The sequence below is a fragment of the Emys orbicularis genome, chromosome 3 (assembly GCF_028017835.1).
Source record: "Emys orbicularis isolate rEmyOrb1 chromosome 3, rEmyOrb1.hap1, whole genome shotgun sequence".
Taxonomy (NCBI): Eukaryota; Metazoa; Chordata; order Testudines; family Emydidae; genus Emys; species Emys orbicularis.
Window position 1 is genome coordinate 140,800,426 of NC_088685.1, and position 13,621 is coordinate 140,814,046.

A 13,621-nucleotide genomic window follows, 5' to 3' on the forward strand; every position below is an offset into this window, starting at 1 on the left:
TTTTTTAAGTATTAGCTCGGTTCACTTCTGTCACAGTGCTTTCTTCAAGTACTGCTGAGACTGTTTTCTAAGTATGGCTTTCTTGGTAGGACTCCAGAATATTTTAAAATGGGAAGAAGTATAGTTACATTTTCTAGGATTCACTTTTCCTACCCCAGGTGGTAGACTGCTAACTTTCTACACTGAGTCTCTCTATATGTAGACAGCTGTGTTTGAGATGTTGGGACAGGAAATGCCCCTTTTGGGTGTTTGATGGCTTACGCCCTAGAAGGTTGGCGAGAGAGAGAGAGAGAGAGCTTCCTGATAACATAGGCATCAAGGCTCAGAGCAATATATTTGGTTAGCCACGATAATAGAAAACTGCATAAGAATAGCATTTCTTCTGTTATCTGCATAGCCACAGCTGGATTGGAGTTTTATTTAAAAAAAAAAATCTGTTTGTCTGCTGAGTGGTAGCAGATGTTGTGGATTAACAGGTCAGTCTCCTGTTGGAGAAGAGATCACTGACAGTGTCTCTGGGTGTTTTCTCCATGTAACTTGTTTTATTTATGCTGTATTTACCAGTCATTTTATGAAGAGTCTTAGCCAAAACACCAATGCTCAGTTCTCAGGAAGCAACTCTGCCCCAAGAACTGACTTTCATTTGTACAGTGATTAAAGCTGCTTGCAACAGCTCTCCCAAAAGAAACTATGTAACACAGCTAACAACATTTCTTCAAGGACTGTATGCTGCTCACCTGCTAAGACATAGAACCTGTAAAAATGTGTAACATTGCCATCTGGTGACTCCTGTCATAACAATATTTGTCACTAGTGAATAATAAAGATATTTTAAAAACAATATCTGAACCTTAAACGTTTGGGCTAGGATTGTGCCCTGTAACATGTAAACACTGATTGAGGACAAACTGTTTTTATAATATTTTAACCATGGAACCTCAGTTGAGGTCAATTAAAGCTTTTGTAGCCCCTCTTCCTTCTCAGCTGCCTGTTTATTGATCTCCTGCGTTTTTCCTGTGAAAAGCAACACTATACCTTAACTATAATAGTAGTAAGTTCTGACCAGCTGGATGGTCAAAGGGCTGCAGTGTTCCCACTGTGCTCCACTCCTTTTTATTTTTGTCTTCACAAACCTGACCTACCTCCACTGGCCTTGCAGCCCAATTTTGATTTTTTTTGTTTTGTTTATCCTTTTAATAACCTTGATAATGGGAACGGCAGCAATTTTTGTGAAAAGAGTAATTGAAAGGATTGGTAAGATTTCTATCAATAACTGAGCTACTGTATGTGGTCACATTTATCATATAGGAAAGGACTAGGATTTTGTTTTTAAGCGCCATTATTGGCCAAAGTGCTACAGTACAAGCAAAGAAAATGGCTTCCTATAACTTTGTTTTTCTGAAGATATCATCTTACAAGATTCATATGTTGGATCTTAGTTTCCAAGTGCTAGACAGGCAGAATTTCTAAGGCAGTGGTTGGGGTGCAGGTCAGTCCTCTTCTCCACCCCTTTATAGTGATTGATCATACCTATGGCTGGCATTCAATGCAGTGTCTCTCAGTGGAGCACTTTTCCAGGAACCCAGCATATATTGGTGATAATCATAGCGTGGTGCAGTATCTTCTATCCAGCTGGTGGCTTGAGTTGGATGTAGGGCCTTCCTTAAGGTTTCCGAAAGCAGTGGTTTTAAGGCAAGTCACCTAATCACCCGGGTGGATGTGGTGATTTGGGGAATCTGTCTGCAGTTTATGAACTGTGAGTGAGATTATGAACTTTGTGTCTTCACGAAACTGCAAACTCCATTTGGACTGTGCAGCACTTTGCCTTCTCTGTTTGCCTCCTTGTGGAATTTCAAAGATGGGTGGCAAAGAGATAAGAACAGAGGGTTGTTGCATTAAATGGTTTGTTAGGGGAGTGGTTGCCTGGCAATGAAGTTACCTGGTAGGACTCTGTAGTCATCTGTTGAGGCTGATCAGGGAGTCACATGACGGAGCAGACCGGAAGGTTATAAAAGGGCAGGAGCTGTTCTCTTTGTTCTTTTTTTACTATTTTTCACCAGTTTAAGATGAGAGATGCTGCTGCAGGACCCAGATGAATGAGGGGTGGGTGGTGGTGGTCGTTGCTTGAACACAGATGGTCCCCCAAGAGAAGTGTGAGCTTAAATGAGGGGGGGGAAGTATGAAGGGTTTATTATTTTTGTATGTATCTGTGTGATCCATGTAGAGAGAGTTAATATGTTTATGTTATATGCAATGCCTACTATGTTAGAGGGAAACCCCAGAAGACTCACACCTTTGGGTGGAGTTTTGGGAGAAGGTCTGTTGAAGCTACTGCAGTATCTTGGGAATTAGGTGCTGGACCTGGGCCAGGAGGGCTGAGGGAATCAATTTCTGTGAAGGGAGAGCAGACTGAGAGTTGGTGTCTAGGAAATGTGCCAGAGTGGGCAAGGGAGAAAACAGCGCTAAAGCTTGCTGAGACCCAAGGAAGCTTAAAATATCCTGGAACTCAGAGGCTGATTCCCTTTACAGCAATCTGGTGGGTGGCCAGCAGGGGGAGCCTGACCAGCTTTGTGACACAGAGTGAAGACGTTTCTGAGTTACCACAGTGCAAACACATCTCCATCTCTACAATTTTCTTAGTGCTTCCCCACCCCCACCCTGCATGCTCAGGCTTTCCAAAAGCTGACTAACTTTTCTCAGCTTTCTAAAGAAAAGAGAATCCCTTCTGTTCCTGAGTCCAACCTGTAAACTGAAATGCCATCTCGGCCATAAGTATAGTATTATTACTGATATGCTGTTCCTAAAACATCTGTCTCCATTACTAGGACTGAAGGTCGGCACAGATCAGATAGCCATGTTTAATTGCTGCTGCAGTTTTAGCACTGGGATAAAAGGAATTCATAGTTTTGTTGGTAACTTATTTGGTTTATTTTCCGATTTTCTTGGTGATATTGATTTCTTCATGTTCAGCACTTATTAAAATAAAGTTGGCTATCTTCAGCTGATTAGATCATTCTAATGTAATCTGGCTCTTATTTCTGGAACTAAAACCTTACCTGCCCTGTAACAGTCTATATGCAAGGAGTCCCTACGATTCATTTCACAAGGAGCATTTGCACCCACCTTCAGCCCCTTTCCTCCTTCTCTGTTCCGGGAACCTTGCACACAATCTTAGTTGTTGCACAATGATCCTTGGGGATTCAGAGTTAGCCCTGGGCTCCCCATGTGAATTTTGGGAAAGTTCTATGCCCTAGGTTATACAGGAGGTCAGACTAGATGATCACGATGGTCCCTTCTGGCCTTAGAATTTCTGGAGGAATTGGGCCTGCTTCCAGTCTTACTTAAAACTGATGGAAGTTCCTTGCTTTCAGAGGAGTTTGCCCTGATCACAGTGGTGTAGATGTGGTCAGAATTACTGTCATTGTGCTTCCCTCTTGGAGGTGGTTGTGGAGTCTGAAGGACAGTGGCAACTCCCTCCCTCCCTTCTCATCCCACCACACAAAATGAAGCCCTTAATGTTTTGTTTTTCCTTCAGTGATATCCAAATTCAGCCAGTTGTCATATCTGTTCAGATTTGTTTTTGTTTGCTTGTTTGTTTTGGTAGGCTCCTATTGCTGACTTAGGCTTTTTGTGACCAGTTTGTATTGATTTCAGTTATACATCTACAGCATGTTTGTCTTTTAACTATTCAGACAGTGTCTCGCGGTCCTGGACCTTTTGTATATCTGTGTATTTGATCGTCTACAGAAAATGCAATCTGTGGCAATAAGTGATTGATTGCTGTGCAGATTAATGTGTTTCCCTGCTATAATACTTTCAATAGCTACTTATTAATTCATAAGATGAATCCCTATCTGCGTCAGTAAAGAAACATACAAAAGTCACTAGTATATTCAGTGGTCTGCTTGGAGGTCATATTTTTCTTCAGGCTGTTGAGGGAAAACATGAAGATTTTACAGTTGTAACATAATCAGTTATAATGGAGGTGAAGGACTGTTGAAAAAAGACAGAAATCAACTGCATTGTAAGACTGCATTGTAAGAGATTTAAACTACAAATCTGAAAGTACTTGGATAAATTCTGAACAACAGCATCTATAAATAGTAATAGACACTCAAAACGTCTATTGATTGGACACTGAAAAGTTATCTTCAGATTCTGCAGAGAGAGTTTGCCTCACCTATGCCTATGAGCATTCTGCAGTTCTAAAGAAGCAGTCAAAAGTGGTGTGGAAGGATTTGTCGGAGCAGGGATCCTATTCTTGTCAGTAAATGGAGCATACCAGGCTGTGACAGCGGTTACCTTGCAATGTGTCCCATGGAAATGAGATTGGGGAGTAAGTGAAGGCTAACATGCTTTAAAAAAGTGGATTGTGGTTGTTCTCCCCTCCCCCCCATGGAAGGTTTGTGCATGTAGCTGATTCTGAGCAGCAAGAAGTGGAGAGTCTGCATATATTCAAAGTTTCGTCATGGTAAGAGAGCTTATCAGTTGTACTTTTAAAAGATGTCTAGTGCAGACTAGACAAGACAGAGCAGGAATTATCTTTGAATGTAAGTATCCAGAGAGAGAAGATAGCGTATACTTGCAAGGATGCTATTTGTAATAATGGTAATCATAAGGAGTACTTTTTTGTTTCCATTATTACTTTTGTAGTATGAGATTCACCATATTAAGTGGAAAGTCTATTTGCCCATCCTCTACTATGCTGCTGGGTTGCAATCTTAAGCTTTGTCCACCTAACTTCCTCAGTCAGAGCCAATGCAAGCCTACTATTGGTTTGTATAGCTGGGAAGAACTTTTCAGAAGGACCAAGCCTCTGCCCTAACTTTGCTTAAACTATAATTCTTGTGCTACCGAGAGTAGCAGTGCTTGGCCTGGCTAACTGAGCCAGTTGTTTAGTTCCTCTCTGTAACAGGATGGCTTGTTTCTTTGGGGGATTATTTCCCCCCCCCCCGCCTTTGGGAAGTGGTTATTTCCCCCGTTCTGGGTTTCCTTGTTTTGTGTGGTGAGAGAGAATGTGTTATGAATGAAAGGTATACGGTGGTAAATTCTTCTTTTCTTTTTGTTACTTACTGCAGTATTTGTTCCCACCCAGAAAACTAGGAGGAGGACAAAAAACTAACAAACGAAAAAACAAATGTACACTCCTGTGCAAAAGATAATATTGGTGTTTGCTGGGATACTAATGATTGAAAGAGCCAGATTAGTCATGCCCTGCTGGATCCATAGGTACAATAAGTTAGCAAATGAGACCCTGAGACACAGGAAGCAGGATCAAGAAATGGAGGAAGCCTAGAGTTCCCAGATGGCTTGTGTGTCTGTTATGACTTTGGGCTAAGATAGTTATGCCTTTATTTAGAGGTTTGGTGTGTGTTTGTTTTCTTTCCCTATTGGGGGGAGGACGAAGACATTCTTTTTCTTTCCTTCATCATGACTAGTCTGGAGCACCCTTTCTCTTTATGCTGACCAACTTGTTTTCTGATGCTGTCACAGTGTAATAAGATCCCGTCTTTGTGCTTTTGTCAGCTTATTGGGTGTTTTTTTTAGGCACATGGATGCCGAATGATCCATTAAACAATATGTAGGAGTTTGATCATTTTTTCTGCATTCATTTGTTTAACCAGTGTTTATGATGAGCTGTAGAGAAGTCCCTAAACATTATGCTATATGTTTATCACCCTGGACATTTAAAATTTAGTAGTGCAGTACACAAAAAAAGCGTGAGTTCTCTCATTTAGTGTAATAAGTTAGGACTGGTAAGAAAATATTCACAAATGGTGTACAGCAGTGGCTCTCAACCTTCCAGACTACTGTTCCCCTTTCAGGAGTCTGATTTGTCTTGTGTACTCCCAGGTTTCACCTCACTTAAAAATTACTTGCTTACAAAAACAGACCTAAAAATACAGACGTGTCACAGCACACTATTACTGAAAAATTGCTTTCTTTTTCATTTTAACATATAATTATAAAATCAATTGGAATATAAATATTGTACTTGCATTTCAGTGTATAGTATACAGAGCAGTATAAATAAGTCCTTGTCTATGAAATTTTAGTTTGTACTGACTTCGCTGGTGCTTTTTCTGTAGCCTGTTGTAAAACTAGGCAAATATCTAGATAAGTTGATATACCCCCGGAAGACCTCTGCCCACCCCCAGGGGTATGCGTACCCCTGATTGAGAACCACTGGTGAACAGTGATGACTTAGGGGTCTTTATCCTGTGGATTAAGGTGAGGGTTTCCAGTTTTATGCTACAGAATATTGGACTTTTCCAGATCAGTTCCTTGGCCAGAACAGTGACATTGTCAGATATAACATTAATATTCAGTGATGATCAGTTTAGATACTGACTTCCTCCCTTGCCTTACTGCAAAATCTGAGCACCTGATAACCACTAATGAGTTTATCCTCTCTGAGAGACAGGGATGTGCTATCTATGATGAGTCTCCCTGGAAAGGAGAATATCTATCTGTTTTCATTCTAAAACCAAAAGTAAATTTTTATCACTTTTCCTGTAAAGACATCCTTGGAAATGTAGTGAGGAAACAGATCACTGGGGTTGAAAGGAATACATAGCAGGGTCTCCATTTTTGCTGAAGTAAGCCAGGGAGAATTACAGATTCTCCCATTCTCCTCCCTTCAACAAAAATACATTTTGGCATGCTTAGTGCTTGGAAGAAAGCTAGGACGTGGTATGGATTTTAACCAGGCTGCAACTTTCTTAGTCAAATTACGTCTAGGGTTCCTGTTGGGGAACAGCCCAGTGCAGTCGCGCACACCCCATTGATCCTTTGCCAATTCTTATGGGATTTTACTTCAAAGGGAACAAATCATCACACTGGGGTGGGAGGTTCTCTGGGTGCCTACACTTGCCTGCTAGCATCCCTCCCCCTTTCAGGAGTTGAGGTGAGCGGGGACCTCAACCCCCAGCCAGCACTGCCATCAAGCGCATTGGTGGGGCAGTACCTCCGGGGTAGTGCCCCGGCCCCTGGTTCACCTTGTTTCCAGGGGATTAGACACTATGCCCCAGTCTCATAAGAAGATGCCCTCGGGATGGCCACTATATTATCTTTTTGGATCTGGAGCGTAAATCAGTGAGTTTATGCACCGGGCACCTGACAAACGTTGTGACAACTAAATGACTCTCATGTAGGTCCAAATTGTGACCTCTGGGAGGAGGAGAATTCTAGCCCTCTGGTTGCCCAATCTCCAACCTCTAGGTTGTGCTGTGAGGAATGCAGAAAAACCCAACCAATCTGGTGGCATGGGAAAAATGCCTTCCTCGCCCCAAAACAGCAACTAGCACAGCTGACAGTGACTGAGATGAGGGAGGGAGGGTGAGTTGACTGCTGGAAACCAGAAAACAGGAAGTGGCTCTGAGCACATGGCTCCAAATCATGGGTCAAATCTCATGAGACCTCAAACCTACCAAGAAGCCCTATGGGGACTGGAAATCTTGTGGGAACCTGCCTATCCTGTCCTTTTACCACCAAATACATCCCTTACTATCCTTGGGGTGCTCTTCTGTAAAATGATTAATTTAAGTATAGGTAGTTTGGCAAAGATTCTTCTTCCTCTCCGAAATCTGGAGGCTGACCCTGCGTATAGAAGGGTGATCATGAGTTGATGATGTCCGTGAGAATGGGGAGCAGCAAACAATTTTCTCATGCGCACTGAAAAATGCTAGCCCCAGCTCTGGCTGCTGCTGCTCGTGATGTTACTTCTTCTGTGAATAAACAGAAGATTATGTTTTCCATGGCTGTCAGTACAGCTCCTTTCACAGCTACTAAATTCACCTTTTTAAAAAAAAAATGGAGGCCAAGGCTTCATCATGAGGTGAAGAGTGTAAAAAACAAGTTGCCTATATTGATGTAGGGCTGGATAATGAACTATTTATGTTGGAAATGAAAGCTTTGATGTTTCTGAACTTGTTTCAATTGTCTTTTTCATACAATGAACTTCTCAACTTTCTTTTCAATAACCACAGCAAGACCAGCTTTATACTTGGGCTGCAGTTAGCCAACCCACACATTCATCGGATTACATCGAAGGGAGGTTTCCAAGGAGAATTCCATCCGTGTGGCCACCGCCCAAGCCTCCTGATGAGGAACAAAAACTCAAACATATGGAAGCAGGTATGGATGGCTTGAAGACACAAACAGGATCCAACACTTCCCATTGATTTCAGAGGAAGCTGTTGTTTGCTCAGCATTATTGAAAACCAGAGCCCTTATTTAGGTGCCTAAATATGGACTTTGGAGCCTAATGTCTGTACCTGTTCTTAAAGATCTTGGCATAAAGGTAGAAGTATTGTTAACTTGCATGAATTTGACTGAAATATTTTGTGAAAGTATGTATTGATTTGTTAAAACACCAAGGTGTACACTGACTATGCTCAAGTATCGGAGGGGTAGCCGTGTTAGTCTGAATCTGTAAAAAGCAACAGAGGGTCCTGTGGCACCTTTAAGACTAACAAAAGTATTGGAGCATAAGCTTTCGTGGGTGTCTGATGAAGTGGGCATTCACCCACGAAAGCTTATGCTCCAATACTTCTGTTAGTCTTAAAGGTGCCACAGGACCCTCTGTTACTGACTATGCTGTACATACAGCAAACAATAATGCACTTTGCCATGCTTTGTCCTTTGTTCTTCTGCAGTTTAGCTCCTCATAGCAATGATGTGGGGCAATCTTCCTTTCTGCTGGATATGGACTCCCTTTGAACCTCAGTGCTATTTTTGGGTTATTACAGTGGCATAAGGCACATGCTGTCCCTCATATGTGCTCAGCACAACCCCTGTGTTGGCAAAGGGAACAAGCAAATGGATATAAGAAACAAACGTGGGGGCTTGTTTTAGTTTGGTGCATTTCAGAAGTTGTTGAGTTACTTCACCAGTCTGTTTACTTTTTTATTATCTTGTCTGAGTGAATTCATTATTCTTTCTAATTGTCTAAAAGCATTTGTTTAAGCTATCATTAAATGAATAATGAACAATCTCTAGTTTTGTAGGCAAGAAAAAAACTAGATTACCACTGAAAAGAATTTCAAGTCTGCTTTTGGTTAGTAGTCTTGATGACAGGCAAATATCAGAGGTCCAGGGAGGCTTAGTTTTGAATTAGCATCCAATAGCTCTCTATAGTTTGAGGCTATATTCATCCCTATGGCCCTGACTATTTACAACTCTTCCTTTTCCCACCACTCCTTCGGCCTTTCCATGGCAAATAAGGCATTTGTCATTATTTCAACAGATTTCCTAGCACTGCTGCTAGGCTCTGGGTGGGGTTGATTTCAAACTTTCCTCACTTTGGGCCTTCCAAGAATGGTCTGAGAATTAGGCTGTGTCTACACTAGGAGTGTTTTGCTAGTACAGGAATATCTGTATACGCTACTGGCAAAGCACTTGTAGTGTGGATGTAGCTTATACTGGAAAAACTACATTTTTTGCAGACATAATGTATTCCAGCCCTGCTCCGCCCTGAGTAAAATAAGCTACACCAGCAAAAATACAGTTTTGCCAGTATAACTGCATCTACACCAGGGGCTTTTGCCAGTACTGGTTTGTTAGTCAAGAATCACACCTCATCACATCCCTGACTGACATAGCTGTGGTACCAGGAGTGTGTAGTGTTGATATGGCATGAAGTTTTGTGTGTTGGAGTGTTAGAGACTAGAAAATAGTGGTGCCAGGGACTGTTCTAATTATAGGCAAGCTAGGCAATTGCCTAAGGTGACAGGGCCAAACCTCAGTGGTGCTGAGTCCCCGTTGGGTCAGGTTGCAATGACACTCACTCAAATTTGGCTTAGCCACCCCCATCATGACAGAGGTATAGTTGGGCCAAACCTGAGTGAGTGACCTGGCCCTTGCCTCCACCACTTCTATCATGACCGCCACATCTCCCCAGAAAGTCCCCCTCAGGGAGTGCACCCCCAGGTTGAGCACCTCTGTTCTATGTAGTAGTAAGAGGGGGAGGCACTGAAGATGTGTCTATGGTGGCAGATTGTCTTGAGGGGCCACTGGGTAGTGCTGAGGCCTCAGCAAAGGTGCTGCTAGACCTGGTTCCTGAACTCAGTTCCTGTAAGGGTCAGAACCTTGTGCCTTTTGACCCAAATGGAGATTGTGTGTGTGTGACTGACTGACTGTATCCAAAGCCTTTACCTAAAAGGATTTGGAGTTTAAAAGCAAAAGATCTGAAGTTACAATATGAACATTGCATTGTCCCTTAATTTACTTCCAAAATGTCCACTGCAGTATAAGCAATCTAGTGATATAGTTTACAAGTAAACAAAACCTGCCTTTCTGACATAGCCAAATCTTTGAAGCCTTGAGTATCCGCATTTTTGCTTTACTAATCCAGATTATATATGTTCTCACAAAAATAGTCAGCAATAATTCTCTTAATTTCAGTTGCTTAAAAAAAAGTCCCCCCCCCCACTATATAGCATTCCATTTATTGAGCTTTAAATTTTATTTCATTTAAATTGCTTTAACAAGAACAAGTTCACAACTCTGGTAGACACGGTAACTGAGATTAGCAGAGAATTATCAGAACTAAGTATTATACTGGTTATCCAAGGAAAAACAGTGAGTTTGGTTAAATCAGAATACTTAGAAGTATAAGAATTTTGAAGATCGGTTAATTTGGAATACCTGCAAAAAAGAACAAAAAGCAGTTTAGCTTAATTTAAGAATACTGCTTGCTTAGATCCTGTATTTTTTTTCTCTTCCTTTTTGAAAATTCTGTTTTGTTTGCCTAAAAAAAGTTTAATTTAATTATTTTGCTTCTGCTATTGCTCCTACCCATAGATTCTCATTCCCCCCCCCCCGGCTTTTTTTTGGGGGGGGAGGGAAGTTTATTCAAACTGTCAGTGTCTTTTAAAAGGGGTTTAAACATTTCTGTCTTAAGGGCTTTAATTTGTTTGCCAATAAGAAAAAAATGAAGGGAATTTGGTTATTGTAATTAATGTCCAATGGAAGTAATTTTCTGCACATAAAAGGTAACTTTTTTTTTTTTTTTACATGCCTACTTGTAGAGGACAGTGAAGGTGAGTAATGTTAAGTGAATAATGAAGTCTTAAAAATGAGTCTAGTTGAGATTTGTGCCAAAATTGCATATATAAGAGGTGCATGTGACTTCTGAAGTCAGAGAGGGAGCACATTCTTAAATGCTGATCTTAAAATCTAAGAGAAGAGGCCTGCAGCTTGCTTTGAAAGTCAGATGACTTGGACTTTCTCAGACCAATGGGAGAAGCTATTGAGAATGTCCTGACTCCAGAAAACCTAAGAACATTAACCTTAGCCCATTAGGGCAGGTCTACACTGCAATTAAAAACCCACACTGGCCCGTGCCAGCAGACTCAGGCTTGCGGGGCTCAGGCTAAGGGGTCAGTCCTAGAGCCTGCGTTCCAGCCTGAGCCTGAACATCTACACCCCAATTAAACAGGCCTTTAGCCCGTGCCCAAATCAGCTGGCACAGTCCAGCAGCAGCAGTCTAATTGCAATGTAGACATACTCCTAGATAACAGGGTAGTGCATAGGTTAAGGACCAGCCAGAATCCAAGTGCCGTTGATAACTTATCAGAAAAATGTTTTGTGGTTGAAAACTCTTATGCTACATACATGGACTGAAATTCAGTGTGTGCCATTGGTAAGTGCTGGTACTATGCATATCTTTGAAAAATATGGAAAACAATGAGAGATATTAAACCACAGAGAATTAGCACCTCAGCAGGGTTTATAGCATCACATTTTGAGATTGTTAAAAAATTTGAAAGAATGGTGGCTAATGCAATGCAAATTATAAATAAAACGCTAGATCAATTTAAGGAAAAATGAATAGGAGAGTCAGGAAATATATGCTTACTCCCTTTGTGTTTGGAAACCCCAGAAGAAAAGATCAATACCTTTCTAATGTTTAGAATTTATTTTTTAAAAGTGCCTCTATAATTTAATGTTGGATGGTGATAACATCTGCATCCTAGGAAAATGGTCACAATAGTTTTCAAGAGCAGATGAAAAAGGGGATTTCTGGTCATCAAAGCCACCCTAGGCCAAGCAATGATTTACAAATATCTCTACTTTGCAAACCTCATTGCAGAAGCATGGTCAAACATGGTTAATAATGGGGCAGACTGAATCCTTGGTACTTCCCTACGCCAACCAAGTAGTAACATCATCTTCATCTAATCTGGATCGCTACTTAACCAGGCACAGGGGAAATGCACAGATCTAACTGATGAAAGAGACTCAAAACTGTGCTTTATAAGCATAACATTGGATCTTCAGCACCTGCTGTCTCATTATCTCCCATGGCAGCCTCAGGAGGTATGACAGAAGAAAATGTTATGAAACATCATGAGAATGCAAGAGATGGGGGTGGGTGAATAGTTACCAAGTACCACCTTCTGGGATCTCTTTTAAGATCAAAGAGTAGAACCTGCTCTGCCAGGGTCTGTAGTTCGGTCAACAAAACCCCATGGTCACTGTTATCAAAGGCTGCAGATAGCTCTAAAAAATTACAGGTGGCCGTGCTTATTTTGTCCATCACTAGAAGGAGATCAGCCAACAACATAACCCCTTGTGGACAAAGGTCAGATTCCATGCTGATTATTTTAGCCTGTACCATATTAAAATCTGAAAGTAGATTCAAAGGCCTCAAGGAAGTCTGAAAATTCCAGGTTTTCCTGGAGTTCCTTTGCCATCACCACCTAAATGAGCTTTCACAAAAAACAAAACAAAAACACAAAACCAAAACCAACCAAACAAAAAACGAATAGGGAGGACTATATTATATAAAGAGATTGTCAAGAGAGCTTTTTGAGCAAAGGCCTGACAGCTGCTTGTTCTAGAGATACTGGCACTCTGCCCTCTGGCATTAACAATTTCTACCAAAAAGAGGCAATGCTTTTCTGCTTGTTTTTTCCCCCCTAGTCATTATAGATGTGTGTTCAAGTCACAGTTAGCGTCCTAAAGTCCCTCCAGTGCTCCTTCAATGAGTGGAGCTGGCTAAAAGTCAATTTGGCATAATATGGCATTTGTTTCCTCCAGTCCCAGACATGTACTGATTTATATGGTGAACCCAGTCACTAATTGGAGTGATGTTATACACACTCAAATTGTCCAAGTGAGAGACATTTCACAGTAGCTTAGATTAACCCCATTTTGCACCAGAGCAGTTCCATTAGAATTAAGATGCTATTGTGGAGAAGAACACCATGGCTGTTGAAGGGAAAGAAGCTTCAGATTTTAAGTACTCACCTGGTAGCCTTGAAACATGACCACCACTGGTACTGTAGCTTGTGAATTGTCATGATGGTGTTTGGGGAGAGAAGGTCTAGGTGCTAGCATACTGATAGTCATAGCCCACAGGTGGGCTCACTGTACAGTGCTGCTCCTGAGAGATGTCAAAATTATTTGTTTCCTCCATTCTCTCTGCATAGATCAAAGAAATAGTTCGGTCGCCTTGCTGGGAGCAAGGTGGAACCTGACTGACTAAATTGTTTAGTATACTTTGACTATCCATAGCACCATGTCACAATATTTTACAGATATAAATGGACGAACCCTGACCACACCCCTGCCAAGTAGGCAGATATTATATCACGATGGGAAACTGAGGTGGTTG

General features: G+C 41.4%; 1 protein-coding gene across 1 annotated transcript in view; it reads left to right on the forward strand.

The window, feature by feature from the left end:
- FMN2 (formin 2) overlaps positions 1-13,621 on the forward strand; it is a 230,875-nt gene that overhangs the window by 41,320 nt on the left and 175,934 nt on the right. The window contains exons 3-4 of the mRNA XM_065401668.1: positions 7,989-8,136; positions 11,031-11,042. Of these exons, the coding sequence (XP_065257740.1) occupies positions 7,989-8,136; positions 11,031-11,042 (160 nt within the window). The remainder of the gene's footprint in view (positions 1-7,988; positions 8,137-11,030; positions 11,043-13,621) is intronic.